The sequence below is a fragment of the Oncorhynchus keta genome, unplaced genomic scaffold, assembly GCF_023373465.1.
Source record: "Oncorhynchus keta strain PuntledgeMale-10-30-2019 unplaced genomic scaffold, Oket_V2 Un_contig_2383_pilon_pilon, whole genome shotgun sequence".
NCBI classification, from domain to species: Eukaryota; Metazoa; Chordata; class Actinopteri; order Salmoniformes; family Salmonidae; genus Oncorhynchus; species Oncorhynchus keta.
The window spans coordinates 433,778-461,259 of NW_026283598.1; the positions used below are offsets into that span (position 1 = coordinate 433,778).

The 27,482-nt window shown below is 43.0% G+C and overlaps 1 protein-coding gene across 1 annotated transcript in view; it reads right to left on the reverse strand.

Annotated features, from left to right (window-relative positions):
- Positions 1-4,051: 4,051 nt before the first annotated feature.
- LOC118382996 (uncharacterized) overlaps positions 4,052-27,482 on the reverse strand; it is a 34,031-nt gene continuing 10,600 nt past the window's right edge. Inside the window, exons 5-8 of the mRNA XM_052505454.1 lie at positions 15,725-17,135; positions 14,531-14,647; positions 6,047-6,185; positions 4,052-5,792 (exon numbers count right to left, since the gene is read on the reverse strand). Coding sequence (XP_052361414.1) covers positions 4,291-5,792; positions 6,047-6,185; positions 14,531-14,647; positions 15,725-17,135 — 3,169 coding nt within the window. The 3' untranslated portion in view covers positions 4,052-4,290. The remainder of the gene's footprint in view (positions 5,793-6,046; positions 6,186-14,530; positions 14,648-15,724; positions 17,136-27,482) is intronic.

The following is a 27,482-nucleotide window of genomic DNA, read 5'->3' on the forward strand; positions in this document are numbered from 1 at the left end:
CACCAATCCGTAATAAGCTGGTTAGTCACCAATCCGTAATGATAAACTGGTTAGTCACCAATCCGTAATAAGCTGGTTAGTCACCAATCCATAATGATAAGCTGGTTAGTCACCAATCCGTAATGATAAGCTGGTTAGTCACCAATCCATAATGATAAGCTGGTTAGTCACCAATCCATAATGATAAGCTGGTTAGTCACCAATCCATAATGATAAGCTGGTTAGTCACCGGTCCGTAATGATAAGCTGGTTAGTCACCAATCCGTAATGATAAGCTGGTTAGTCACCAATCCATAATGATAAGATGGTTAGTCACCAATCCGTAATGATAAGCTGGTTAGTCACCAATCCGTAATGATAAGCTGGTTAGTCACCAATCCGTAATGATAAGCTGGTTAGTCACCAGTCCGTAATGATAAGCTGGTTAGTCACCAGTCCGTAATGATAAGCTGGTTAGTCACCAATCCATAATGATAAGCTGGTTAGTCACCAATCCGTAATGATAAACTGGTTAGTCACCAATCCGTAATGATAAGCTGGTTAGTCACCAATCCATAATGATAAGCTGGTTAGTCACCAATCCGTAATGATAAGCTGGTTAGTCACCAATCCGTAATGATAAGCTGGTTAGTCACCAATCCGTAATGATAAACTGGTTAGTCACCAATCCATAATGATAAGCTGGTTAGTCACCAGTCCGTAATGATAAGCTGGTTAGTCACCAGTCCGTAATGATAAACTGGTTAGTCACCGGTCCGTAATGATAAGCTGGTTAGTCACCAATCCATGATAAGCTGGTTAGTCACCGGTCCGTAATGATAAGCTGGTTAGTCACCAATCCATGATAAGCTGGTTAGTCACCGGTCCGTAATGATAAACTGGTTAGTCACCAATCCGTAATGATAAGCTGGTTAGTCGCCAATCCGTAATAAGCTGGTTAGTCACCAATCCATAATGATAAACTGGTTAGTCACCAATCCGTAATAAGCTGGTTAGTCACCAGTCCGTAATGATAAACTGGTTAGTCACCAATCCGTAATAAGCTGGTTAGTCACCAGTCCGTAATGATATGCTGGTTAGTCACCAATCCATAATGATAAGCTGGTTAGTCACCAGTCCATAATGATAAGCTGGTTAGTCACCAGTCCATAATGATAAGATGGTTAGTCACCAATCCATAATGATAAGCTGGTTAGTCACCAATCCATAATGATAAGCTGGTTAGTCACCAGTCCATAATGATAAGATGGTTAGTCACCAGTCCATAATGATAAGCTGGTTAGTCACCAGTCCATAATGATAAGCTGGTTAGTCACCAATCCATAATGATAAGCTGGTTAGTCACCAATCCATAATGATAAGCTGGTTAGTCACCAATCCATAATGATAAGCTGGTTAGTCACCAATCCATAATGATAAGCTGGTTAGTCACCAATCCATAATGATAAGCTGGTTAGTCACCAATCCATAATGATAAGCTGGTTAGTCACCAATCCATAATGATAAGCTGGTTAGTCACCAATCCATAATGATAAACTGGTTAGTCACCAATCCATAATGATAAGCTGGTTAGTCACCAATCCATAATGATAAGATGGTTAGTCACCAATCCGTAATGATAAGCTGGTTAGTCACCAATCCATAATGATAAGCTGGTTAGTCACCAATCCATAATGATAAGCTGGTTAGTCACCAATCCATAATGATAAGCTGGTTAGTCACCAGTCCGTAATGATAAGCTGGTTAGTCACCAATCCATAATGATAAGCTGGTTAGTCACCAATCCATAATGATAAGCTGGTTAGTCACCAATCCATAATGATAAGCTGGTTAGTCACCAATCCATAATGATAAGCTGGTTAGTCACCAGTCCGTAATGATAAGCTGGTTAGTCACCAATCCATAATGATAAGCTGGTTAGTCACCAATCCATAATGATAAGCTGGTTAGTCACCAATCCATAATGATAAGCTGGTTAGTCACCAGTCCGTAATGATAAGCTGGTTAGTCACCAATCCATAATGATAAGCTGGTTAGTCACCAATCCGTAATGATAAGCTGGTTAGTCACCAATCCATAATGATAAGCTGGTTAGTCACCAATCCATAATGATAAGCTGGTTAGTCACCAATCCATAATGATAAGCTGGTTAGTCACCAATCCATAATGATAAGCTGGTTAGTCACCAATCCATAATGATAAGCTGGTTAGTCACCAATCCATAATGATAAGCTGGTTAGTCACCAATCCATAATGATAAGCTGGTTAGTCACCAATCCGTAATGATAAGCTGGTTAGTCACCAATCCATAATGATAAGCTGGTTAGTCACCAATCCATAATGATAAGATGGTTAGTCACCAATCCGTAATGATAAGCTGGTTAGTCACCAATCCATAATGATAAGCTGGTTAGTCACCAATCCGTAATGATAAGCTGGTTAGTCACCAATCCGTAATGATAAGCTGGTTAGTCACCAATCCGTAATGATAAGCTGGTTAGTCACCAATCCGTAATGATAAGCTCACTGGTTAGTCACCAATTGATAAAGGAATTTATATGTTTAAGGTAATGACTAAAGTATTCCAGCCTGAAACAGTACAACAGAGTGAAATGTATTAGAATTATAAGAGTATAATTCTCTACTGTGTGTGTGCATAGGAAGACTAAGACAGTATGTTACTATTTGACAATAAGCAGGAGTATAGTTGAGCCATTCAAGGAGAAGAGGAACTGTCAACAGACGACTTGTGAAACTGTTAACAGGAAGGAAGTCTCCCCAGCCAGGGAGGGGAGAAACCGTCAGGTTTGCGGTAGATTATGGAACACGTGGCAGAATAAGATAAGTAATATATGGGTAGAACATACTGATAGAGTTAGAGAAGAGGGGCATGTATAAAGTGTATGTTATAACCAAATGTGAGGTATAAAAGACTACGTGCCCAATGGATGATTTTCAGAACTCTGAACCTTTTGCAGAATTCTGAGACTTTGTCTAATTCTTCTATTAGCCAGGGCCTTACAACCTCTTGGTCAAAACTCATAGTGATTATTATCATCATTGGGATTAGATATTCTCGTGACACCAATCCATAATGATAGATAGGCTCACTGGTTAGTCATTCAGTTTAGTCACCAATCCATAATGATAGATAGGCTCACTGGTTAGTCATTCAGTTTAGTCACCAATCCATAATGATAGATAGGCTCACTGGTTAGTCATTCAGTTTAGTCACCAATCCATAATGATAGGCTCACTGGTTAGTCATTCTGACATTTAGGGCACCATCCAATCAGATCTAACAACCTGAATAATGGTGTAGATTACACATAATTTAATTAATTAATTACATAATTACACAGCAACTGTTGTGGAATTTCTAATCAGAAGGAAGAGGCTGCTGCAGATTCTTAAAACAACGTTTATTATAAGAATTAATTAGCATATCAGGCTAATCGGTGTGCAGATTACAGCATTATCTCAGGCGAATCGAGGTGTAGATTACAGCATTATATCAGGCTAATAAAGGTGTAGATTATAGCATTATATCAGGCTAATAAAGGTGCAGATTACAGCATTATATCAGGCTAATAAAGGTGCAGATTACAGCATTATATCAGGCTAATAAAGGTCTAGATTACAGCATTATATCAGGCTAATAAAGGTGTAGATTACAGCATCAGGCTAATAGGTCAGCATAATATCAGGCTAATCGGGGTGTAGCAGCATAATAATAAAGGTGTAGATTACAGCATTATATCAGGCTAATAAAGGTGTAGATTACAGCATTATATCAGGCTAATAAAGGTGTAGATTACAGCATTATATCAGGCTAATAAAGGTGTAGATTACAGCATTATATCAGGCTAATAAAGGTGTAGATTACAGCATTATATCAGGCTAATAAAGGTGTAGATTACAGCATTATATCAGGCTAATAAAGGTGTAGATTACAGCATAATATCAGGCTAATAAAGGTGTAGATTACAGCATTATATCAGGCTAATAAAGGTGTAGATTACAGCATTATATCAGGCTAATAAAGGTGTAGATTACAGCATTATATCAGGCTAATAAAGGTGTAGATTACAGCATTATATCAGGCTAATCAAGGTGTAGATTACAGCATTATATCAGGCTAATAAAGGTGTAGATTACAGCATTATATCAGGCTAATAAAGGTGTAGATTACAGCATTATATCAGGCTAATAAAGGTGTAGATTACAGCATTATATCAGGCTAATAAAGGTGTAGATTACAGCATTATATCAGGCTAATAAAGGTGTAGATTACAGCATTATCTTCTCTGAATGTGTGAACTTGTGCTTTTTGAAATAGTAAAGTCTTGAAAAACTCTTCTTGCAGTCAGAGCAGTGATAGGGTTTCTCTCCTGTGTGTATTCTTCGGTGTTTCCCAAGATTGGATCTATGTGCAAACTTCTGCCCACATTCAGAGCACTCGTACGGTTTCTCTCCAGTGTGAATCCGCATGTGTTCTTCCAGTGCCCTGGCAGAAGAGAGACTAGCACCGCACTGGGAGCAGCAGTGAGGTTTCTCTTCTGTGTGTCTGACCTCATGTTCTTTCAGAGATCTGTTGTTAGTGAAACTCAGATCGCACTTAGAGCAGTGGTATGGCTTTTCTCCTGTGTGAATTTGCATGTGAATTTGCAGGTGATCTGACCGTCCAAATCTCCTCTGGCAAACATTGCAGCCGTGTGGTTTCTCACCTGTGTGAATTCTCTGGTGTTTGTACAGGGCTGAATTAGTGGCAAAGCTCAATTTACAGTGGGAACAGTGGAAGGGTTTGTGTCCAGTGTGTGTTCGCTTATGCTGCTCTAGAGAAGTAGATGATCCTAGCTTCTTACCACACTGTGGGCATTGGTAGCCTTTCTCTCCAGTGTGCACCATGTTATGTGACCAGAGCCCACTCTTAACAGCAAACCTCTTCCCACACTCAGTACATTGGTGGGGCTTCTCTCCAGTATGTCTTAGCTGGTGACATTTTAAAGAAGATAAAAATCTGAAGTTTTTCCCACAGTCAGTGCATTGGTAAGGTTTCTCCCCTGTGTGAATCCTCTGGTGTATTCTGAGTAACTTAGCGGAGGAATAGCTTCCACCGCACTGCTCACAGTGGCGAGGCTTCTCTCCTGTGTGTATTTGTTTGTGTTCAGACAGTGCTGAGGCTTGTTTGAAACTCTTCCCACACTCAGAGCAGTGGAATGGTCTCTCTCCAGTGTGAATCCGCCAGTGAGCTTTTAAGGTTTGTGATGTAACAAATCTCTTCCCGCAGTCAGAGCAACAGTGGGGTTTTTCACCGGTGTGTTTTATTCTCTCATGTATCCGTAAACCACTGGAGTATGTAAATCTCTGCCCACATTCTGAGCACTGGTACGGTTTCTCTCCAGTGTGAATCCGCATGTGTCCTTCTAGTGCCCTGGCAGAGGAGAGACTAGCTCCACACTGGGAGCAGCAGTGAGGTTTTTCTACTGAGTGTATGATCTGGTGTGACTTCAGATTGAATCTCTGATTGAATCTCTTCCCACATTGATCACAGCTGTAAGGTTTCTCTCCAGTATGAATTCTCTGGTGTCGTCTAAGGTTTGTTGAAGAGGTAAACCTCTTCCCACAGTCAGAGCAGCAGTGAGATTTCTTCCTTGTGGGTCTCTGCTGGTGTTTCTTGAGGTGTTCTGATCTGGAGAGACTTTTCTCTGCCTCCTCATTATCATGATGTTGTTTAGCCTCCCCAGATGACAAGCCCCTTATACTGAGAGAGTGACGGTTAGGACTGTCCCCTGTGAAGCAAAGACAGACAGTTATGGTTCCTTCATATCGAAGACAGATTTAGGCCCAGCTTTTCACACTCTAGTAACCAAATTTAAGCATTTAAAATCTTCAATGTAAAATCGTATTAAATCTTCAAATTGTCAATGTATCCAAGAGTGTAGGGTTGTAATGATTCTACATCCTTAAATATATTGTACTTACTGGTAATTAATGACATTCAGGGAGTGTCCCAAAATACATTTATATAAGAACATGAACCCACTTAGCTCCGGTGTTTTCCTGCAGTCGACCAGCCGCACAGACAACCTCTTCAGACCCAGCAGTAAGGTGTTACCAGGAGAGGTACGGCCCGGGGACTCAGGGAGGGGTAGGGGGGAGGAGGGTTGGAGGGAGAGTGTTTCCTGTTAACCCAAAAGAGAGGAGGTGTGTTGTCATATTGGTACACTGAGGGTAAAACACAATGGTCTAAAACAACTAAATAAATGGTTGAAAACAAGTCTTCAACAATTAAACTTGACTTCCTCTGAGTTGTTCCTGATGTCCCATTATAGTCTGCTGTAATCGTTGTTAGTGTTAACCCGTAAAATAAGAACAAAAAAATCATGAAATCTGAAAAGTACAATAATAAAAAAAAAGTATTGTGGCACCAAGACGGAGCAGGACCATGGTGGGGACTGGCCGTGGCCCCAAGACAGAGCAGGACCATGGTGAGGCCTGGCCGTGGCCCCAAGACGGAGCAGGACCATGGTGAGGCCTGGCCGTGGCCCCAAGACAGAGCAGGACCATGGTGGAGCCTGGCCGTGGCCCCAAGACAGAGCAGGACCATGGTGGAGCCTGGCCGTGGCCCCAAGACAGAGCAGGACCATGGTGGAGCCTGGCCGTGGCCCCAAGACAGAGCAGGACCATGGTGAGGCCTGGCCGTGGCCCCAAGACAGAGCAGGACCATGGTGAGGCCTGGCCGTGGCCCCAAGACGGAGCAGGACCATGGTGAGGCCTGGCCGTGGCCCCAAGACAGAGCAGGTCCATGGTGAGGCCTGGCCGTGGCCCCAAGACGGAGCAGGTCCATGGTGAGGCCTGGCCGTGGCCCCAAGACGGAGCAGGACCATGGTAAGGCCTGGCCGTGGCCCCAAGACAGAGCAGGACCATGGTGAGGCCTGGCCGTGGCCCCAAGACGGAGCAGGACCATGGTGAGGCCTGGCCGTGGCCCCAAGACGGAGCAGGACCATGGTGAGGCCTGGCCGTGGCCCCAAGACGGAGCAGGACCATGGTGAGGCCTGGCCGTGGCCCCAAGACGGAGCAGGACCATGGTGAGGCCTGGCCGTGGCCCCAAGTGAGCAGGACCCAGGCCTGGCCGTGGCCCCAAGACAGAGCAGGACCATGGTAAGGCCTGGCCGTGGCCCCAAGACGGAGCAGGACCATGGTGGAGGCCTGGCCGTGGCCCCAAGACGGAGCAGGACCATGGTGAGGCCTGGCCGTGGCCCCAAGACGGAGCAGGACCATGGTGAGGCCTGGCCGTGGCCCCAAGACGGAGCAGGACCATGGTGAGGCCTGGCCGTGGCCCCAAGACAGAGCATGACCATAAAACACTGGAGGAAATCCATTGTGAAAATTTGCAAAAATATCCACTTGGTAGCCTATGTTGTGTTATCACTGTTATTGTTGCATTATGGGAACTTGGTAGCCTATGTTGTCGTTGTTAGTGTTGCATTATGGGAACTTGGTTGCCTATGTTATCGTTGTTATTGTTGCATTATGGGAACTATGTTGTGTTATCACTGTTATTGTTGCATTATGGGAACTTGGTAGCCTATGTTGTCGTTGTTAGTGTTGCATTATGGGAATTTGGTAGCCTATGTTATCGTTGTTAGTGTTGCATTATGGGAACTTGGTATGCTATGTTGTTTTATCATTGTTAGTGTTGCATTATGGGAACTTGGTAGCCTATGTTGTGTTATCATTGTTAGTGTTGCATTATGGGAACTTGGTAGCCTGTGTTATCATTGTTAGTGTTGCATTATGGGAACTTGGTAGCCTATGTTATCACTGTTAGTGTTGCATTATGGGAATTATGGGAACTTGTGTTGCCTATGGGAATGTTGTGTTATCACTGTTAGTGTTGCATTATGGGAACTTGGTAGCCTTGTTGTTGTTATCACTGTTAGTGTTGGGAACTTGGTAGCCTGTGTTATCACTGTTAGTGTTGCATTATGGGAACTTGGTAGCCTATGTTGTGTTATCATTGTTAGTGTTGCATTATGGGAACTTGGTAGCCTATGTTGTGTTATCATTGTTAGTGTTGCATTATGGGAACTTGGTAGCCTATGTTGTGTTATCATTGTTAGTGTTGCATTATGGGAACTTGGTAGCCTATGTTGTGTTATCATTGTTAGTGTTGCATTATGGGAACTTGGTAGCCTGTGTTATCATTGTTAGTGTTGCATCATGGGAACTTGGTAGCCTATGTTGTGTTATCATTGTTAGTGTTGCATTATGGGAACTTGGTAGCCTATGTTGTGTTATCATTGTTAGTGTTGCATTATGGGAACTTGGTAGCCTATGTTGTGTTATCATTGTTAGTGTTGCATTATGGGAACTTGGTAGCCTGTGTTGTGTTATCATTGTTAGTGTTGCATTATGGGAACTTGGTAGCCTATGTTGTGTTATCATTGTTAGTGTTGCATTATGGGAACTTGGTAGCCTATGTTGTGTTATCATTGTTAGTGTTGCATTATGGGAACTTGGTAGCCTATGTTGTGTTATCATTGTTAGTGTTGCATTATGGGAACTTGGTAGCCTATGTTGTGTTATCATTGTTAGTGTTGCATTATGGGAACTTGGTAGCCTATGTTGTGTTATCATTGTTAGTGTTGCATTATGGGAACTTGGTAGCCTCATGTTGTGTTATCATTGTTAGTGTTGCATTATGGGAACTTGGTAGCCTATGTTGTGTTATCATTGTTAGTGTTGCATTATGGGAACTTGGTAGCCTATGTTGTGTTATCATTGTTAGTGTTGCATTATGGGAACTTGGTAGCCTATGTTGTGTTATCATTGTTAGTGTTGCATTATGGGAACTTGGTAGCCTATGTTGTGTTATCATTGTTAGTGTTGCATTATGGGAACTTGGTAGCCTATGTTGTGTTATCATTGTTAGTGTTGCATTATGGGAACTTGGTAGCCTATGTTGTGTTATCATTGTTAGTGTTGCATTATGGGAACTTGGTAGCCTATGTTGTGTTATCATTGTTAGTGTTGCATTATGGGAACTTGGTAGCCTATGTTGTGTTATCATTGTTAGTGTTGCATTATGGGAACTTGGTAGCCTATGTTGTGTTATCATTGTTAGTGTTGCATTATGGGAACTTGGTAGCCTATGTTGTGTTATTGTTAGTGTTGCATGATGGGAACTTGGTAGCCTATGTTGTGTTATCATTGTTAGTGTTGCATTATGGGAACTTGGTAGCCTATGTTGTGTTATCATTGTTAGTGTTGCATTATGGGAACTTGGTAGCCTATGTTGTGTTATCATTGTTAGTGTTGCATTATGGGAACTTGGTAGCCTATGTTGTGTTATCATTGTTAGTGTTGCATTATGGGAACTTGGTAGCCTATGTTGTGTTATCATTGTTAGTGTTGCATTATGGGAACTTGGTAGCCTATGTTGTGTTATCATTGTTAGTGTTGCATTATGGGAACTTGGTAGCCTATGTTGTGTTATCATTGTTAGTGTTGCATTATGGGAACTTGGTAGCCTATGTTGTGTTATCATTGTTAGTGTTGCATTATGGGAACTTGGTAGCCTATGTTGTGTTATCATTGTTAGTGTTGCATTATGGGAACTTGGTAGCCTATGTTGTGTTATCATTGTTAGTGTTGCATTATGGGAACTTGGTAGCCTATGTTGTGTTATCATTGTTAGTGTTGCATTATGGGAACTTGGTAGCCTATGTTGTGTTATCATTGTTAGTGTTGCATTATGGGAACTTGGTAGCCTATGTTGTGTTATCATTGTTAGTGTTGCATTATGGGAACTTGGTAGCCTATGTTGTGTTATCATTGTTAGTGTTGCATTATGGGAACTTGGTAGCCTATGTTGTGTTATCATTGTTAGTGTTGCATTATGGGAACTTGGTAGCCTATGTTGTGTTATCATTGTTAGTGTTGCATTATGGGAACTTGGTAGCCTATGTTGTGTTATCATTGTTAGTGTTGCATTATGGGAACTTGGTAGCCTATGTTGTGTTATCATTGTTAGTGTTGCATTATGGGAACTTGGTAGCCTATGTTGTGTTATCATTGTTAGTGTTGCATTATGGGAACTTGGTAGCCTATGTTGTGTTATCATTGTTAGTGTTGCATTATGGGAACTTGGTAGCCTATGTTGTGTTATCATTGTTAGTGTTGCATTATGGGAACTTGGTAGCCTATGTTGTGTTATCATTGTTAGTGTTGCATTATGGGAACTTGGTAGCCTATGTTGTGTTATCATTGTTAGTGTTGCATTATGGGAACTTGGTAGCCTATGTTGTGTTATCATTGTTAGTGTTGCATTATGGGAACTTGGTAGCCTATGTTGTGTTATCATTGTTAGTGTTGCATTATGGGAACTTGGTAGCCTATGTTGTGTTATCATTGTTAGTGTTGCATTATGGGAACTTGGTAGCCTATGTTGTGTTATCATTGTTAGTGTTGCATTATGGGAACTTGGTAGCCTATGTTGTGTTATCATTGTTAGTGTTGCATTATGGGAACTTGGTAGCCTATGTTGTGTTATCATTGTTAGTGTTGCATTATGGGAACTTGGTAGCCTATGTTGTGTTATCATTGTTAGTGTTGCATTATGGGAACTTGGTAGCCTATGTTGTGTTATCATTGTTAGTGTTGCATTATGGGAACTTGGTAGCCTATGTTGTGTTATCATTGTTAGTGTTGCATTATGGGAACTTGGTAGCCTATGTTGTGTTATCATTGTTAGTGTTGCATTATGGGAACTTGGTAGCCTATGTTGTGTTATCATTGTTAGTGTTGCATTATGGGAACTTGGTAGCCTATGTTGTGTTATCATTGTTAGTGTTGCATTATGGGAACTTGGTAGCCTATGTTGTGTTATCATTGTTAGTGTTGCATTATGGGAACTTGGTAGCCTATGTTGTGTTATCATTGTTAGTGTTGCATTATGGGAACTTGGTAGCCTATGTTATCATTGTTAGTGTTGCATTATGGGAACTTGGTAGGCTATGTTGTTTTATCATTGTTAGTGTTGCATTATGGGAACTTGGTAGCCTGTGTTATCATTGTTAGTGTTGCATTATGGGAACTTGGTAGCCTATGTTGTGTTATCATTGTTAGTGTTGCAATGGGAACTTGTTGCATTAGCCTATGTTGTGTATCATTGTTAGTGTTGCATTATGGGAACTTGGTAGCCTATGTTATCATTGTTAGTGTTGCATTATGGGAACTTGGTAGCCTGTGTTATCATTGTTAGTGTTGCATTATGGGAACTTGGTAGCCTATGTTGTGTTATCATTGTTAGTGTTGCATTATGGGAACTTGGTAGCCTATGTTGTGTTATCATTGTTAGTGTTGCATTATGGGAACTTGGTAGCCTATGTTGTGTTATCATTGTTAGTGTTGCATTATGGGAACTTGGTAGCCTGTGTTATCATTGTTAGTGTTGCATTATGGGAACTTGGTAGCCTATGTTGTGTTATCATTGTTAGTGTTGCATTATGGGAACTTGGTAGCCTATGTTGTGTTATCATTGTTAGTGTTGCATTATGGGAACTTGGTAGCCTATGTTGTGTTATCATTGTTAGTGTTGCATCATGGGAACTTGGTAGCCTATGTTGTGTTATCATTGTTAATGTTGCATTATGGGAACTTGGTAGCCTGTGTTATCATTGTTAGTGTTGCATTATGGGAACTTGGTAGCCTATGTTGTGTTATCATTGTTAGTGTTGCATTATGGGAACTTGGTAGCCTATACTCAGAAATGGATGGGCATGAAAGACCACGTGCTGCCAGAGTCTTTTCAGGGCCTGTTTAAATCCCCACTTTTTTTTGGTTTGCCCCAGTAGGAAGACGACTGTTAACACTGTGTCGGTTTGCCCCAGTAGGAAGACGACTGTTAACACTGTGTTGGTTTGCCCCAGTAGGAAGACTACTGTTAGCACTGTGTTGGTTTGCCCCAGTAGGAAGACTACTGTTACCACTGTGTCGGTTTGCCCCAGTAGGAAGACTACTGTTAACACTGTGTCGGTTTGCCCCAGTAGGAAGACTACTGTTAACACTGTGTCGGTTTGCCCCAGTAGGAAGACTACTGTTAACACTGTGTCGGTTTGCCCCAGTAGGAAGACTACTGTTAACACTGTGTCGGTTTGCCCCAGTAGGAAGACTACTGTTAACACTGTGTCGGTTTGCCCCAGTAGGAAGACTACTGTTAACACTGTGTCGGTTTGCCCCAGTAGGAAGACTACTGTTAACACTGTGTCGGTTTGCCCCAGTAGGAAGACTACTGTTAACACTGTGTGTTTGCCCCAGTAGGAAGACGACTTTAACACCCCAGTAGGAAGACTACTGTTAACACTGTGTCGGTTTGCCCCAGTAGGAAGACTACTGTTAACACTGTGTCGGTTTGCCCCAGTAGGAAGACTACTGTTAACACTGTGTCGGTTTGCCCCAGTAGGAAGACTACTGTTAACACTGTGTCGGTTTGCCCCAGTAGGAAGACTACTGTTAGCACTGTGTCGGTTTGCCCCAGTAGGAAGACTACTGTTAACACTGTGTCGGTTTGCCCCAGTAGGAAGACTACTGTTAACACTGTGTCGGTTTGCCCCAGTAGGAAGACTACTGTTAACACTGTGTCGGTTTGCCCCAGTAGGAAGACTACTGTTAACACTGTGTCGGTTTGCCCCAGTAGGAAGACTACTGTTAACACTGTGTCGGTTTGCCCCAGTAGGAAGACTACTGTTAACACTGTGTCGGTTTGCCCCAGTAGGAAGACTACTGTTAACACTGTGTCGGTTTGCCCCAGTAGGAAGACTACTGTTAACACTGTGTCGGTTTGCCCCAGTAGGAAGACTACTGTTAACACTGTGTCGGTTTGCCCCAGTAGGAAGACTACTGTTAACACTGTGTCGGTTTGCCCCAGTAGGAAGACTACTGTTAACACTGTGTCGGTTTGCCCCAGTAGGAAGACTACTGTTAACACTGTGTCGGTTTGCCCCAGTAGGAAGACTACTGTTAACACTGTGTCGGTTTGCCCCAGTAGGAAGACTACTGTTAACACTGTGTCGGTTTGCCCCAGTAGGAAGACGACTGTTAGCACTGTGTCGGTTTGCCCCAGTAGGAAGACTACTGTTAACACTGTGTCGGTTTGCCCCAGTAGGAAGACTACTGTTAGCACTGTGTCGGTTTGCCCCAGTAGGAAGACTACTGTTAACACTGTGTCGGTTTGCCCCAGTAGGAAGACTACTGTTACCACTGTGTCGGTTTGCCCCAGTAGGAAGACTACTGTTAACACTGTGTCGGTTTGCCCCAGTAGGAAGACGACTGTTAACACTGTGTCGGTTTGCCCCAGTAGGAAGACTACTGTTAACACTGTGTCGGTTTGCCCCAGTAGGAAGACTACTGTTAACACTGTGTCGGTTTGCCCCAGTAGGAAGACGACTGTTAGCACTGTGTCGGTTTGCCCCAGTAGGAAGACTACTGTTAACACTGTGTTGGTTTGCCCCAGTAGGAAGACTACTGTTAACACTGTGTCGGTTTGCCCCAGTAGGAAGACGACTGTTAGCACTGTGTCGGTTTGCCCCAGTAGGAAGACTACTGTTAACACTGTGTCGGTTTGCCCCAGTAGGAAGACGACTGTTAGCACTGTATCGGTTTGCCAAGGTAGGAAGACTACTGTTAACACTGTGTTGGTTTGCCCCAGTAGGAAGACTACTGTTAACACTGTGTCGGTTTGCCCCAGTAGGAAGACTACTGTTAACACTGTGTCGGTTTGCCCCAGTAGGAAGACGACTGTTAGCACTGTGTCGGTTTGCCCCAGTAGGAAGACTACTGTTAACACTGTGTCGGTTTGCCCCAGTAGGAAGACTACTGTTAACACTGTGTCGGTTTGCCCCAGTAGGAAGACTACTGTTAACACTGTGTCGGTTTGCCCCAGTAGGAAGACTACTGTTAACACTGTGTCGGTTTGCCCCAGTAGGAAGACTACTGTTAACACTGTGTTGGTTTGCCCCAGTAGGAAGACGACTGTTAGCACTGTGTTGGTTTGCCCCAGTAGGAAGACTACTGTTACCACTGTGTCGGTTTGCCCCAGTAGGAAGACTACTGTTAACACTGTGTCGGTTTGCCCCAGTAGGAAGACTACTGTTAACACTGTGTCGGTTTGCCCCAGTAGGAAGACTACTGTTAACACTGTGTCGGTTTACTACCCTACCCCTCAAAAGTTTTAGAACACCTACTCATTTAAGGGTTTTTCATTATTACATTGTAGAATAATAGTAAAAACATCAGAACTATGAAATAACTCATATTGAATCATGTGGTAACCTAAAACGTGTTAAACAAACTACACAATATGTTATATCAGTTTGATATATATATATATATATATATGGGCGGGAAGGTAGACTACGCATAACAGGCCTAACTAAACACACTTTACTTCCCGAAAGTCAAACGGATGCCAGGAACTAGGCCACTGCCAAGACCAGTTAGATTATATATATATATATTAACTCACCTGATTCATTGTAAACACTTGTTTATTGTCGTTTGCAGAGTTCAGGAGAAGTGAACCAGATGAGATGTTTATCTCTCGTCTGTTGAATTGTAGATTAGGGAGGTAACGGACGGTTATATATCAACATGTGACTCTCTGCCTGAAGTCATGAAACGAGAGACTAGACTCCGCCTTCACATCCGTTCCACTGAAAACATTTCCTTCCCGTTACCATTCTGCTGGCAGCAGATCATAAAATGGCCGCAGAAAAAAAAGGCAGATGTTGTTTTTTTTTCTTCAAAATAAGAGTCGTCCTGCAATGACAAGTGAAGTTGGTCGATTTTTGAAGCACTCTATTGCAGTACAGCTATGCACAGCATTGCAACCACATAGGAAGAAAAACATACATCATTTGATGCATTTAAAAACATATACATTTTATTACACTGAACACAAATATGAATTCAACATGTAAAGTATTGGTCCCATGAATTAAACAACATGATTGTTACATAGGTGCACCTTGTGCTGGGGACAATAAAATGCTTATCTAAAATGTGCAGTTTTGTCACACAACACTATGCCACAGATGTCTCAAGTTTTGAGGGAGCGTGCAATTGGCATGCAGCCTACAGGAATGTCCACCAAGGGCAGAACTAGGCCACTGCCAAGACCAGTTATATATCAGACAAGGACAGAACTAGGCCACTGCCAAGACCAGTTATATATCAGACAAGGACAGAACTAGGCCACTGCCAAGACCAGTTATATATCAGACAAGGACAGAACTAGGCCACTGCCAAGACCAGTTATATATCAGACAAGGACAGAACTAGGCCACTGCCAAGACCAGTTATATATCAGACAAGGACAGAACTAGACCACTGCCAAGACCAGTTATATATCAGACAAGGACAGAACTAGACCACTGCCAAGACCAGTTATATATCAGACAAGGACAGAACTAGGCCAGTTATATATCAGACAAGGACAGAACTAGGCCACTGCCAAGACCAGTTATATATCAGACAAGGACAGAACTAGGCCACTGCCAAGACCAGTTATATATCAGACAAGGACAGAACTAGGCCAGTTATATATCAGACAAGGACAGAACTAGGCCACTGCCAAGACCAGGTATATATCAGACAAGGACAGAACTAGACCAGCAGGACCATGGTGAGGCCTGGCCGTGGCCCCAAGACAGAGCAGGACCATGGTGAGGCCTGGCCGTGGCCCCAAGACAGAGCAGGACCATGGTGAGGCCTGGCCGTGGCCCCAAGACGGAGCAGGACCATGGTGAGGCCTGGCCGTGGCCCCAAGACGGAGCAGGACCATGGTGAGGACTGGCCGTGGCCCCAAGACAGAGCAGGACCATGGTGGAGCCTGGCCGTGGCCCCAAGACGGAGCAGGACCATGGTGAGGCCTGGCCGTGGCCCCAAGACGGAGCAGGACCATGGTGGAGCCTGGCTGTGGCCCCAAGATGGAGCGGGGCCATGGTGAGGCCTGGCCGTGGCCCCAAATGGTGAGGCCTGGCCGTGGCCCCAAGACGTAGCGGGACCATGGTGGAGCCTGGCCGTGGCCCCAAGACGGAGCGGGACCATGGTGGAGCCTGGCCGTGGCCCCAAGACGGAGCGGGACCATGGTGAGGCCTGGCCGTGGCCCCAAGACGTAGCGGGACCATGGTGGGGCCTGGCCGTGGCCCCAAGACGGAGCGGGACCATGGTGAGGCCTGGCCGTGGCCCCAAGACGTAGCGGGACCATGGTGAGGACTGGCCGTGGCCCCAAGACGGAGCGGGACCATGGTGGGGCCTGGCCGTGGCCCCAAGACGGAGCGGGACCATGGTGAGGACTGGCCGTGGCCCCAAGACGGAGCAGGACCATGGTGAGGCCTGGCCGTGGCCCCAAGACGGAGCAGGACCATGGTGAGGCCTGGCCGTGGCCCCTAGACGGAGCAGGACCATGGTGAGGCCTGGCCGTGGCCCCTAGACGGAGCAGGACCATGGTGGCCGTGGCCCCTAGACTGTAGGACCCGTGGCCCCAAGACGGAGCAGAACCATGGTGGAGCCTGGCCGTGGCCCCAAGACAGAGCAGGACCATGGTGAGGACTGGCCGTGGCCCCAAGACGGAGCAGGACCATGGTGAGGACTGGCCGTGGCCCCAAGACGGAGCAGGACCATGGTGAGGCCTGGCCGTGGCCCCAAGACGGAGCAGGACCATGGTGAGGACTGGCCGTGGCCCCAAGACGGAGCAGGACCATGGTGAGGCCTGGCCGTGGCCCCAAGACGGAGCAGGACCATGGTGGAGCCTGGCCGTGGCCCCAAGACAGAGCAGGACCATGGTGAGCCCTGGCCGTGGCCCCAAGACAGAGCAGGACCATGGTGAGGACTGGCCGTTGCCCCAAGACAGAGCAGGGCCATGGTGAGGACTGGCCGTGGCCCCAAGACGGAGCAGGACCATGGTGAGGCCTGGCCGTGGCCCCAAGACGGAGCAGGACCATGGTGAGGCCTGGCCGTGGCCCCAAGACGGAGCAGGACCATGGTGAGGCCTGGCCGTGGCCCCAAGACGGAGCAGGACCATGGTAAGGCCTGGCCGTGGCCCCAAGACAGAGCATGACCATAAAACACTGGAGGAAATCCATTGTGACCATAAAACACTGGAGCCTATGTTGTGAAAATTGTGAATTTGTGTTATCAATTTGCAAAAATATCCACTTGGTAGCCTATGTTGTGTTATCACTGTTATTGTTGCATTATGGGAACTTGGTAGCCTATGTTGTCGTTGTTAGTGTTGCATTATGGGAATTTGGTAGCCTATGTTATCGTTGTTAGTGTTGCATTATGGGAACTTGGTAGCCTATGTTATCGTTATCATTGTTAGTGTTGCATTATGGGAACTTGGTAGCCTATGCTGTGTTATCATTGTTAGTGTTGCATTATGGGAACTTGGTAGCCTATGTTGTGTTATCATTGTTAGTGTTGCATTATGGGAACTTGGTAGCCTGTGTTATCATTGTTAGTGTTGCATTATGGGAACTTGGTAGCCTGTGTTATCATTGTTAGTGTTGCATTATGGGAACTTGGTAGCCTATGTTGTGTTATCATTGTTAGTGTTGCATTATGGGAACTTGGTAGCCTATGTTGTGTTATCATTGTTAGTGTTGCATTATGGGAACTTGGTAGCCTGTTGTGTTATCATTGTTAGTGTTGCATTATGGGAACTTGGTAGCCTATGTTGTGTTATCATTGTTAGTGTTGCATTATGGGAACTTGGTAGCCTGTGTTATCATTGTTAGTGTTGCATTATGGGAACTTGGTAGCCTGTGTTATCATTGTTAGTGTTGCATTATGGGAACTTGGTAGCCTGTGTTATCATTGTTAGTGTTGCATTATGGGAACTTGGTAGCCTGTGTTATCATTGTTAGTGTTGCATTATGGGAACTTGGTAGCCTGTGTTATCATTGTTAGTGTTGCATTATGGGAACTTGGTAGCCTGTGTTATCATTGTTAGTGTTGCATTATGGGAACTTGGTAGCCTATGTTGTGTTATCATTGTTAGTGTTGCATTATGGGAACTTGGTAGCCTGTTGTGTTATCATTGTTAGTGTTGCATTATGGGAACTTGGTAGCCTATGTTGTGTTATCATTGTTAGTTGTGGGAACTTGGTAGCCTATGTTGTGTTATCATTGTTGAATGGGAACTTGTTAGTGTTGCCTGGGAACTTGTAGCCTGTGTTATCGTTGTTATTGTTGCATTATGGGAACTTGGTAGCCTATGTTATCGTTGTTATTGTTGCATTATGGGAACTTGGTAGCCTATGTTGTGTTATCATTGTTAGTGTTGCATTATGGGAACTTGGTAGCCTATGTTGTGTTATCATTGTTAGTGTTGCATTATGGGAACTTGGTAGCCTATGTTGTGTTATCATTGTTAGTGTTGCATTATGGGAACTTGGTAGCCTATGTTGTGTTATCATTGTTAGTGTTGCATTATGGGAACTTGGTAGCCTATGTTGTGTTATCATTGTTAGTGTTGCATTATGGGAACTTGGTAGCCTATGTTGTGTTATCATTGTTAGTGTTGCATTATGGGAACTTGGTAGCCTATGTTGTGTTATCATTGTTAGTGTTGCATTATGGGAACTTGGTAGCCTGTGTTATCATTGTTAGTGTTGCATTATGGGAACTTGGTAGCCTGTGTTATCATTGTTAGTGTTGCATTATGGGAACTTGGTAGCCTATGTTGTGTTATCATTGTTAGTGTTGCATTATGGGAACTTGGTAGCCTATGTTGTGTTATCATTGTTAGTGTTGCATCATGGGAACTTGGTAGCCTATGTTGTGTTATCATTGTTAGTGTTGCATTATGGGAACTTGGTAGCCTGTGTTATCATTGTTAGTGTTGCATTATGGGAACTTGGTAGCCTATGTTTGTGTTATCATTGTTAGTGTGTTGCATTATGGGAACTTGGTAGCCTATGTTGTGTTATCATTGTTAGTGTTGCATTATGGGAACTTGGTAGCCTATGTTGTGTTATCATTGTTAGTGTTGCATTATGGGAACTGTTATCATTGTTAGCCTATGGGTTGTGTTATCATTGTTAGTGTTGCATTATGGGAACTTGGTAGCCTGTGTTATCATTGTTAGTGTTGCATTATGGGAACTTGGTAGCCTATGTTGTGTTATCATTGTTAGTGTTGCATTATGGGAACTTGGTAGCCTATGTTGTGTTATCATTGTTAGTGTTGCATTATGGGAACTTGGTAGCCTATGTTGTGTTATCATTGTTAGTGTTGCATTATGGGAACTTGGTAGCCTATGTTGTGTTATCATTGTTAGTGTTGCATTATGGGAACTTGGTAGCCTATGTTGTGTTATCATTGTTAGTGTTGCATTATGGGAACTTGGTAGCCTATGTTGTGTTATCATTGTTAGTGTTGCATTATGGGAACTTGGTAGCCTATGTTGTGTTATCATTGTTAGTGTTGCATTATGGGAACTTGGTAGCCTATGTTGTGTTATCATTGTTAGTGTTGCATTCATGGGAACTTGGTAGCCTATGTTGTGTTATCATTGTTGGGAAGTGTGTGTTATCATTAGTGTTGGGAACTTGGTAGCCTATGTTGTGTTATCATTGTTAGTGTTGCATTATGGGAACTTGGTAGCCTATGTTGTTTATCATTTATCATCATGTTAGTGTTGTTATCATTGTTAGTGTTGCATTATGGGAACTTGGTAGCCTATGTTGTGTTATCATTGTTAGTGTTGCATTATGGGAACTTGGTAGCCTATGTTGTGTTATCATTGTTAGTGTTGCATTATGGGAACTTGGTAGCCTGTGTTGTGTTATCATTGTTAGTGTTGCATCATGGGAACTTGGTAGCCTATGTTGTGTTATCATTGTTAGTGTTGCATTATGGGGAACTTGGTAGCCTGTTGTTGTTATCATTGTTAGTGTTGCATTATGGGAACTTGGTAGCCTATGTTGTGTTATCATTGTTAGTGTTGCATTATGGGAACTTGGTAGCCTATGTTGTGTTATCATTGTTAGTGTTGCATTATGGGAACTTGGTAGCCTATGTTGTTATCATTGTTAGTGTTGCATTATGGGAACTTGGTAGCCTATGTTGTGTTATCATTGTTAGTGTTGCATTATGGGAACTTGGTAGCCTATGTTGTGTTATCATTGTTAGTGTTGCATTATGGGAACTTGGTAGCCTATGTTGTGTTATCATTGTTGCCAGTTCTGGGAAGACCGTGTTGCATTATGGGAACTTGGTAGCCTATGTTGTGTTATCATTGTTAGTGTTGCATTATGGGAACTTGGTATGCTATGTTGTTTTATCATTGTTAGTGTTGCATTATGGGAACTTGGTAGCCTATGTTGTGTTATCATTGTTAGTGTTGCATTATGGGAACTTGGTAGCCTGTGTTATCATTGTTAGTGTTGCATTATGGGAACTTGGTAGCCTATGTTATCATTGTTAGTGTTGCATTATGGGAACTTGGTAGCCTATGTTGTGTTATCATTGTTAGTGTTGCATTATGGGAACTTGGTAGCCTATGTTGTGTTATCATTGTTAGTGTTGCATTATGGGAACTTGGTAGCCTATGTTTGTTGTTATCATTGTTAGTGTTGCATTATGGGAACTTGGTAGCCTATGTTGTGTTATCATTGTTAGTGTTGCATTATGGGAACTTGGTAGCCTATGTTGTGTTATCATTGTTAGTGTTGCATTATGGGAACTTGGTAGCCTATGTTGTGTTATCATTGTTAGTGTTGCATTATGGGAACTTGGTAGCCTATGTTGTGTTATCATTGTTAGTGTTGCATTATGGGAACTTGGTAGCCTATGTTGTGTTATCATTGTTAGTGTTGCATTATGGGAACTTGGTAGCCTATGTTCAGATCAATGGATGGGCATGAAAGAACTGCTGCCAGTAGGATTTCAGGGCCTGTTAACACTTGTTTGGTTTGCCCCAGTAGGAAGAGCCTACTGTTAACACTGTTCGGTTTGCCCCAGTAGGAAGAACTGTTAACACTGTGTCGGTTTGCCCCAGTAGGAAGACTACTGTTAGCACTGTGTCGGTTTGCCCCAGTAGGAAGACTACTGTTTGCACTGTGTCGGTTTGCCCCAGTAGGAAGACTACTGTTATCACTGTGTAGGTTTGCCCCAGTAGGAAGACTACTGTTAACACTGTGTCGGTTTGCCCCAGTAGGAAGACTACTGTTAACACTGTGTCGGTTTGCCCCAGTAGGAAGACTACTGTTAACACTGTGTCGGTTTGCCCCAGTAGGAAGACTACTGTTATCACTGTGTTAACACTGTGTCGGTTGCCCCAGTAGGAAGACTACTGTTAACACTGTGTCGGTTTGCCCCAGTAGGAAGACTACTGTTAACACTGTGTCGGTTTGCCCCAGTAGGAAGACTACTGTTAACACTGTGTCGAACTTGCCCCAGTAGGAAGACTACTGTTAACATGTGTCGGTTTGCCCCAGTAGGAAGACTACTGTTAACACTGTGTCGGTTTGCCCCAGTAGGAAGACTACTGTTAACACTGTGTTATCGGTTTGCCCCAGTAGGAAGACAGACTGTTAACACTGTGTCGGTTTGCCCCAGTAGGAAGACTACTGCAGTATGGGAACTGTGTGGTTTGCCCCTATGAAGACTACTGTTACACTGTGTCGGTTTGCCCCAGTAGGAAGACTAGGTACCACTGTTAATCACTGTGTCGGTTTGCCCCAGTAGGAAGACTACTGTTACCACTGTGTTGGTTTGCCCCAGTAGGAAGACTACTGTTAACACTGTTGTCGGTTTGCCCCAGTAGGAAGACTACTGTTAACACTGTGTTGGTTTCCCCAGTTAGTGTCGGTACTACCCTACCCCTCAAAAGTTTTAGAACACCTACTCATTTAAGGGTTTTTCATTATTACATTGTAGAATAATAGTAAAAACATCAGAACTATGAAATAACTCATATTGAATCATGTGGTAACCTAAAACGTGTTAAACAAACTACACAATATGTTATATCAGTTTGATATATATATATATATATATATGGGCCTGGGAAGGTAGACTTAGCATAACAGGCCTAACTAAACACACTTTACTTCCCGAAAGTCAAACGGATGCCAGGAACTAGGCCACTGCCAAGACCAGTTATATATCATACATAGGACATTAACTCACCTGATTCATTGTAAACCTTGTTTATTGTCGTTTGCAGAGTTCAGGAGAAGGAACCAGATGAGATGTTTACTCAGTCTGTTAATTCAGATTAAGGAGGAACGGCCGGTTATATATCAACATGTGACTCTCTGCCTGAAGTCATGAAACGAGAGACTAGACTCCGCCTTCACATCCGTTCCACTGAAAACACTTCCCGTTACCATTCTATGGCAGCAGATCATAAAATGGGGCATAAAAAAAGGCAGATGAACTTTTTTTCTTCAAAATACCAGTCGTCCTGCAATGACAAGTGAAGTTGGTCGATTTTTGAAGCACTCTATTGCAGTACAGAACTATGCACAGCATTGCAAGGACAGAACATAGGAAGAAAAACATACATCATTTGATGCATTTATAAAACATATACATTTTATTACACTGAACACAAATATGAAGGACAACATAGGCCAGTATAGGTCCCAGTTATATATAAACAACATGATTGAACTAGGTGCACCTTGTATGGGGACAAGGAAAATGCTTATCTAAAATGACCAGTTTTGTCACACAACACTATGCCACAGATGTCTCAAGTTTATGAGGGACAAGTGCAGAACTGGCATGCAGCCAGACAGGAATGTCCACCATAGACAAGGACAGAACTAGGCCACTGCCAAGACCAGTTATATATCAGACAAGGACAGAACTAGGCCACTGCCAAGACCAGTTATATATCAGACAAGGACAGAACTAGGCCAGTTATATATCAGACAAGGACAGAACTAGACCAGTTATATATCAGACAAGGACAGAACTAGGCCACTGCCAAGACCAGTTATATATCAGACAAGGACAGAACTAGGCCACTGCCAAGACCAGTTATATATCAGACAAGGACAGAACTAGGCCACTGCCAAGACCACAGAACTAGGCCACTGCCAAGACCAGTTATATATCAGACAAGGACAGAACTAGGACCACAAGACCAGTTATATATCAGACACTAGACCAGTTATATATCAGACAAGGACAGAACTAGACCACTGCCAAGACCAGTTATATATCAGACAAGGACAGAACTAGGCCAGTTATATATCAGACAAGGACAGAACTAGGCCACTGCCAAGACCAGTTATATATCAGACAAGGACAGAACTAGGCCACTGCCAAGACCAGTTATATATCAGACAAGGACAGAACTAGGCCACTGCCAAGACCAGTTATATATCAGACAAGGACAGAACTAGGCCACTGCCAAGACCAGTTATATATCAGACAAGGACAGAACTAGGCCAGTTATATATCAGACAAGGACAGAACTAGCCACTGCCAAGACCAGTTATATATCAGACAAGGACAGAACTAGGCCAGTTATATATCAGACAAGGACAGAACTAGGCCACTGGACCAGTTATATATCAGACAAGGACAGAACTAGGCCACTGCCAAGACCAGTTATATATCAGACAAGGACAGAACTAGGCCAGTTATATATCACTGACAGAACTAGGCCAGTTATATATCAGACAAGGACAGAACTAGAGCCTGGCCAGACAAGACCAGTTATATATGGGACAAGGACAGAACTAGGCCACTGCCAAGACCAGTTATATATCAGACAAGGACAGAACTAGGCCAGTTATATATCAGACAAGGACAGAACTAGGCCACTGCCAAGACCAGTTATATCAGACAAGGACAGTAGCCAAGGACAGGAGAACTAGGCCACTGCCAAGACCAGTTATATATCAGACAAGGACAGAACTAGGCCAGTTATATATCAGACAAGGACAGAACTGGTGTTACTGGCCAAGACCAGTTATATATCAGACAAGGACAGGACCTATATACTGGCCCCAAGACCAGTTATATATCAGACAAGGACAGAACCATGGTGAGGCTCTAGACCAGTTATATATCGGACCGACAGTTATATATCAGACAACAGAAGGCCATGCCAAGTTATATATCAGACAAGGACAGAACTAGGCCAGTTATCATAAGACAAGGACAGGAACCATGGTGACAAGGACAGAACTGGCCAGTTATATATCAGACAAGGACATGGAAAGGCCAGTTATATATCAGACAAGGACAGTTAACTAGACCAGTTATATATCAGACAAGGACAGAACTAGATGCCAGTTATATATCAGACATTTGACAGAACTAGGCCACTTGGTAGCCAGTTATATATCACAAGTTGCACAGAACTAGTAGCCAGTTATCATTATAGTGTTGCATTAGGACAGAACTGGTAGCCAGTTATATATGTTAGTGTTGCACAGAACTGGTAGAACAAGCCAGTTATATATCAGTGACAAGGACAGAACTGGTAGCCAGTTATGTTATCATTGTTAGGTGTTGCATTAGGACAGAACTAGTAGCCAGTTATATATCATTGTTAGAACTGTTGCCATTATGGGAAAGTAGCCAGTTATATATCAGACAAGTGACAGAACTAGGCCACTGTTATATATCAGACAAGACAGAACTATGCCAAGACAGAACTAGACCAGTATTGTTATGTGTTATCATTGACAGTGGACAGAACTAGTAGCCTATGCAAGGACAGAACTAGTTATCATTGTTATATTGCAAGGACAGAACTGGCCACTGTGTTATCATTGTTATATATGACAAGGACAGAACTAGTAGCCTGTGTTACCAGTTATATATGACATTAGGACAGAACTTGGACCAGCCATGACAGAACCAGTTATATGTTAGTGTTGCAAGGACAGAACTAGGCCACTGCCAAGACCAGTTATATATCAGACAAGGACAGTTATTATGGGAACTTGGACAGACCATTGTTATATGTTGCAAGGACAGAACTAGAGCCATGTTATCATTGTTAGTGTTGCATTAGGACAGAACTGGTAGCCAAGATGTTATATATCATTGTTAGTGTTGCATTATGGGAACTTGGTAGCCAGTTATATATCAGTTAGTGTTGCAGAATGGGAACTTGGTAGCCTGTTATATATCAGACAAGGACAGAACTAGGGAACTTGGTAGCCTATGTTGTGTTATCATTGTTAGTGTTGCATTATGGGAACTTGGTAGCCAGTTATATATCATTGTTAGTGTTGAACTAGGCCACTTGGTAGCCTGTTATTATCATTGACAAGACAGAACTAGGCCATTATGGGAACTGGTAGCCAGTTATATATCAGACAATGGATGGCCAGATAAGACCACTGCCAAGACCAGTTATATATCAGGGCCAGAACTCCCCAGTTTTATTATTTGACAAGGACAGAACTGTTAACACTGTGTCGTTATATATCAGACAAGGACAGAACTAGGCCACTGCCAACACCAGTTATATATCCCCAAGGACAGAACTAGGCCTGTTAACACAGTAGACCAGTTATATATCAGACAAGGACAGACTACTGTTACAAGGACACTGACCAGTTATATATCAGACAAGGAAGACTACTGTTAACACTGTTATATATCAGACAAGGACAGAACTAGGCCACTGCCAAGACCAGTTTATATCAGACAAGGACAGAACTACTGTTAACCAGTTATATATCAGACAGTAGGACAGACTACTGTTATACACAAGGACAGAACTCGGTTTGCCAAGACCAGTTAACTTGACAAGTAGCCAGTAGGACCAGTTATATATCAGACAAGGACAGACTAGTTATATATCAGACAAGGACAGAACTAGGCCACTGCCAAGACCAGTTATATATCAGACAAGGACAGAACCCACTAGGAAGACCTGTTATATATCAGACAAGGACAGAAAGACTACTGCCAACACCTGTTATATATGACAAGGAGGAAGAACTACTGTTACCACACCAAGACCAGTTATATATCGGTTTGACAAGGACAGAACTACTGGCCACTGCCAAGTGTTATATATCAGACAAGGACAGAACTACTGTTATTAACAAGACCAGTTTATATCAGTACAAGACTACTGTTAACAGTGTCGGTTTGCCCCAGTAGGAAGAACTGCCAAGACCAGTTATATATCAGACAAGGAACACTAGACCAGTTATATATCAGACAAGGACAGAACTACTGTTAACACCAGTTATATATCAGACAAGGACAGAACTAGGCCAGTTATATATCAGACAAGGAAGAACTAGGCCACTGCCAAGACCAGTTTATATCAGTAGGACAGAACTACTGTTAACACTGTATATTTGCCCCAGTAGGAAGACTACTGTTAACACTGCCAAGACCAGTTATATATCAGACAAGGACAGAACTACTGCCAAGACCAGTTATATATCAACAAGTTTTAGAACACCTGCCAAGACCAGTTCATTTAAAGGACAGAATTATTACATTTATATATCAGAAAAGGACAGAACTATGAAATAATATATTGAATCATGGGAACCTAAAAGTTATATAACAAACAAGGACAGAATGTTACTGCCAAGACCAGTTATATATCAGATAAGGACAGAATATGGACCAGGGAATATCAGACTAGGACATAACAGGCCAGTTATATACAGACAAGGACAAACACTGCCAAGACCAGTTATATATCGAAAGTCAAACGGATGCCAGAACTAGGCCACTGCCAAGACCAGTTATATATACAAGGACAGAATATATATTAACTCACCTGATATCATTGACAAGGACAAACAGACCAGTTTATTCAGACAAGGTCGTTTGCAGAGTTCAAGGACAGAACTGAACCAGATGAGATGTTATATATCTCAGAACTGTTATATTGAAGGACAGAACTAGGGAGGTAACGGACCGGTTATATATCAACAAGGACAGAACTAGACCAGTTTATATCTCTGCCAAGAAGTCATGAAACAGAGAGAACTAGACTGCCAAGCCAGTTATATATCCGTTCCACAGAAAGGCCATTTCCTTCCCAGTTATATATCTGCTGGCAGAACTAGATCAGTTATATATCAGACAAGGACAGAAAAAAAAGGCAGATGTTGTTTTTTTTCAGACAAGACAGATAAGAGTCGTCCTGCAATGACAAGACAGAAGTTGGTATTTTTGAAGACAGAACACAGTTATATTGCAGTACAGCTATGCACAGACCATTGCAACCACATAGGAAGAAAAACATACATCATTTGATGCATTTAAAAACATATACCAGTTTTATTACACTGAAGGACAAATAGAATATCAACATGGAAAGAATTGGTCCCATGAGTTATTAAACAACATGATTGTTACATAGGTGCACCTTGTGCTGGGGACAATAAAATGCAAGGACAGAACTAAAATGACCAGTTTTGTCACACAACACTATGCCAGTTATATATCTCAAGGACAGAAGG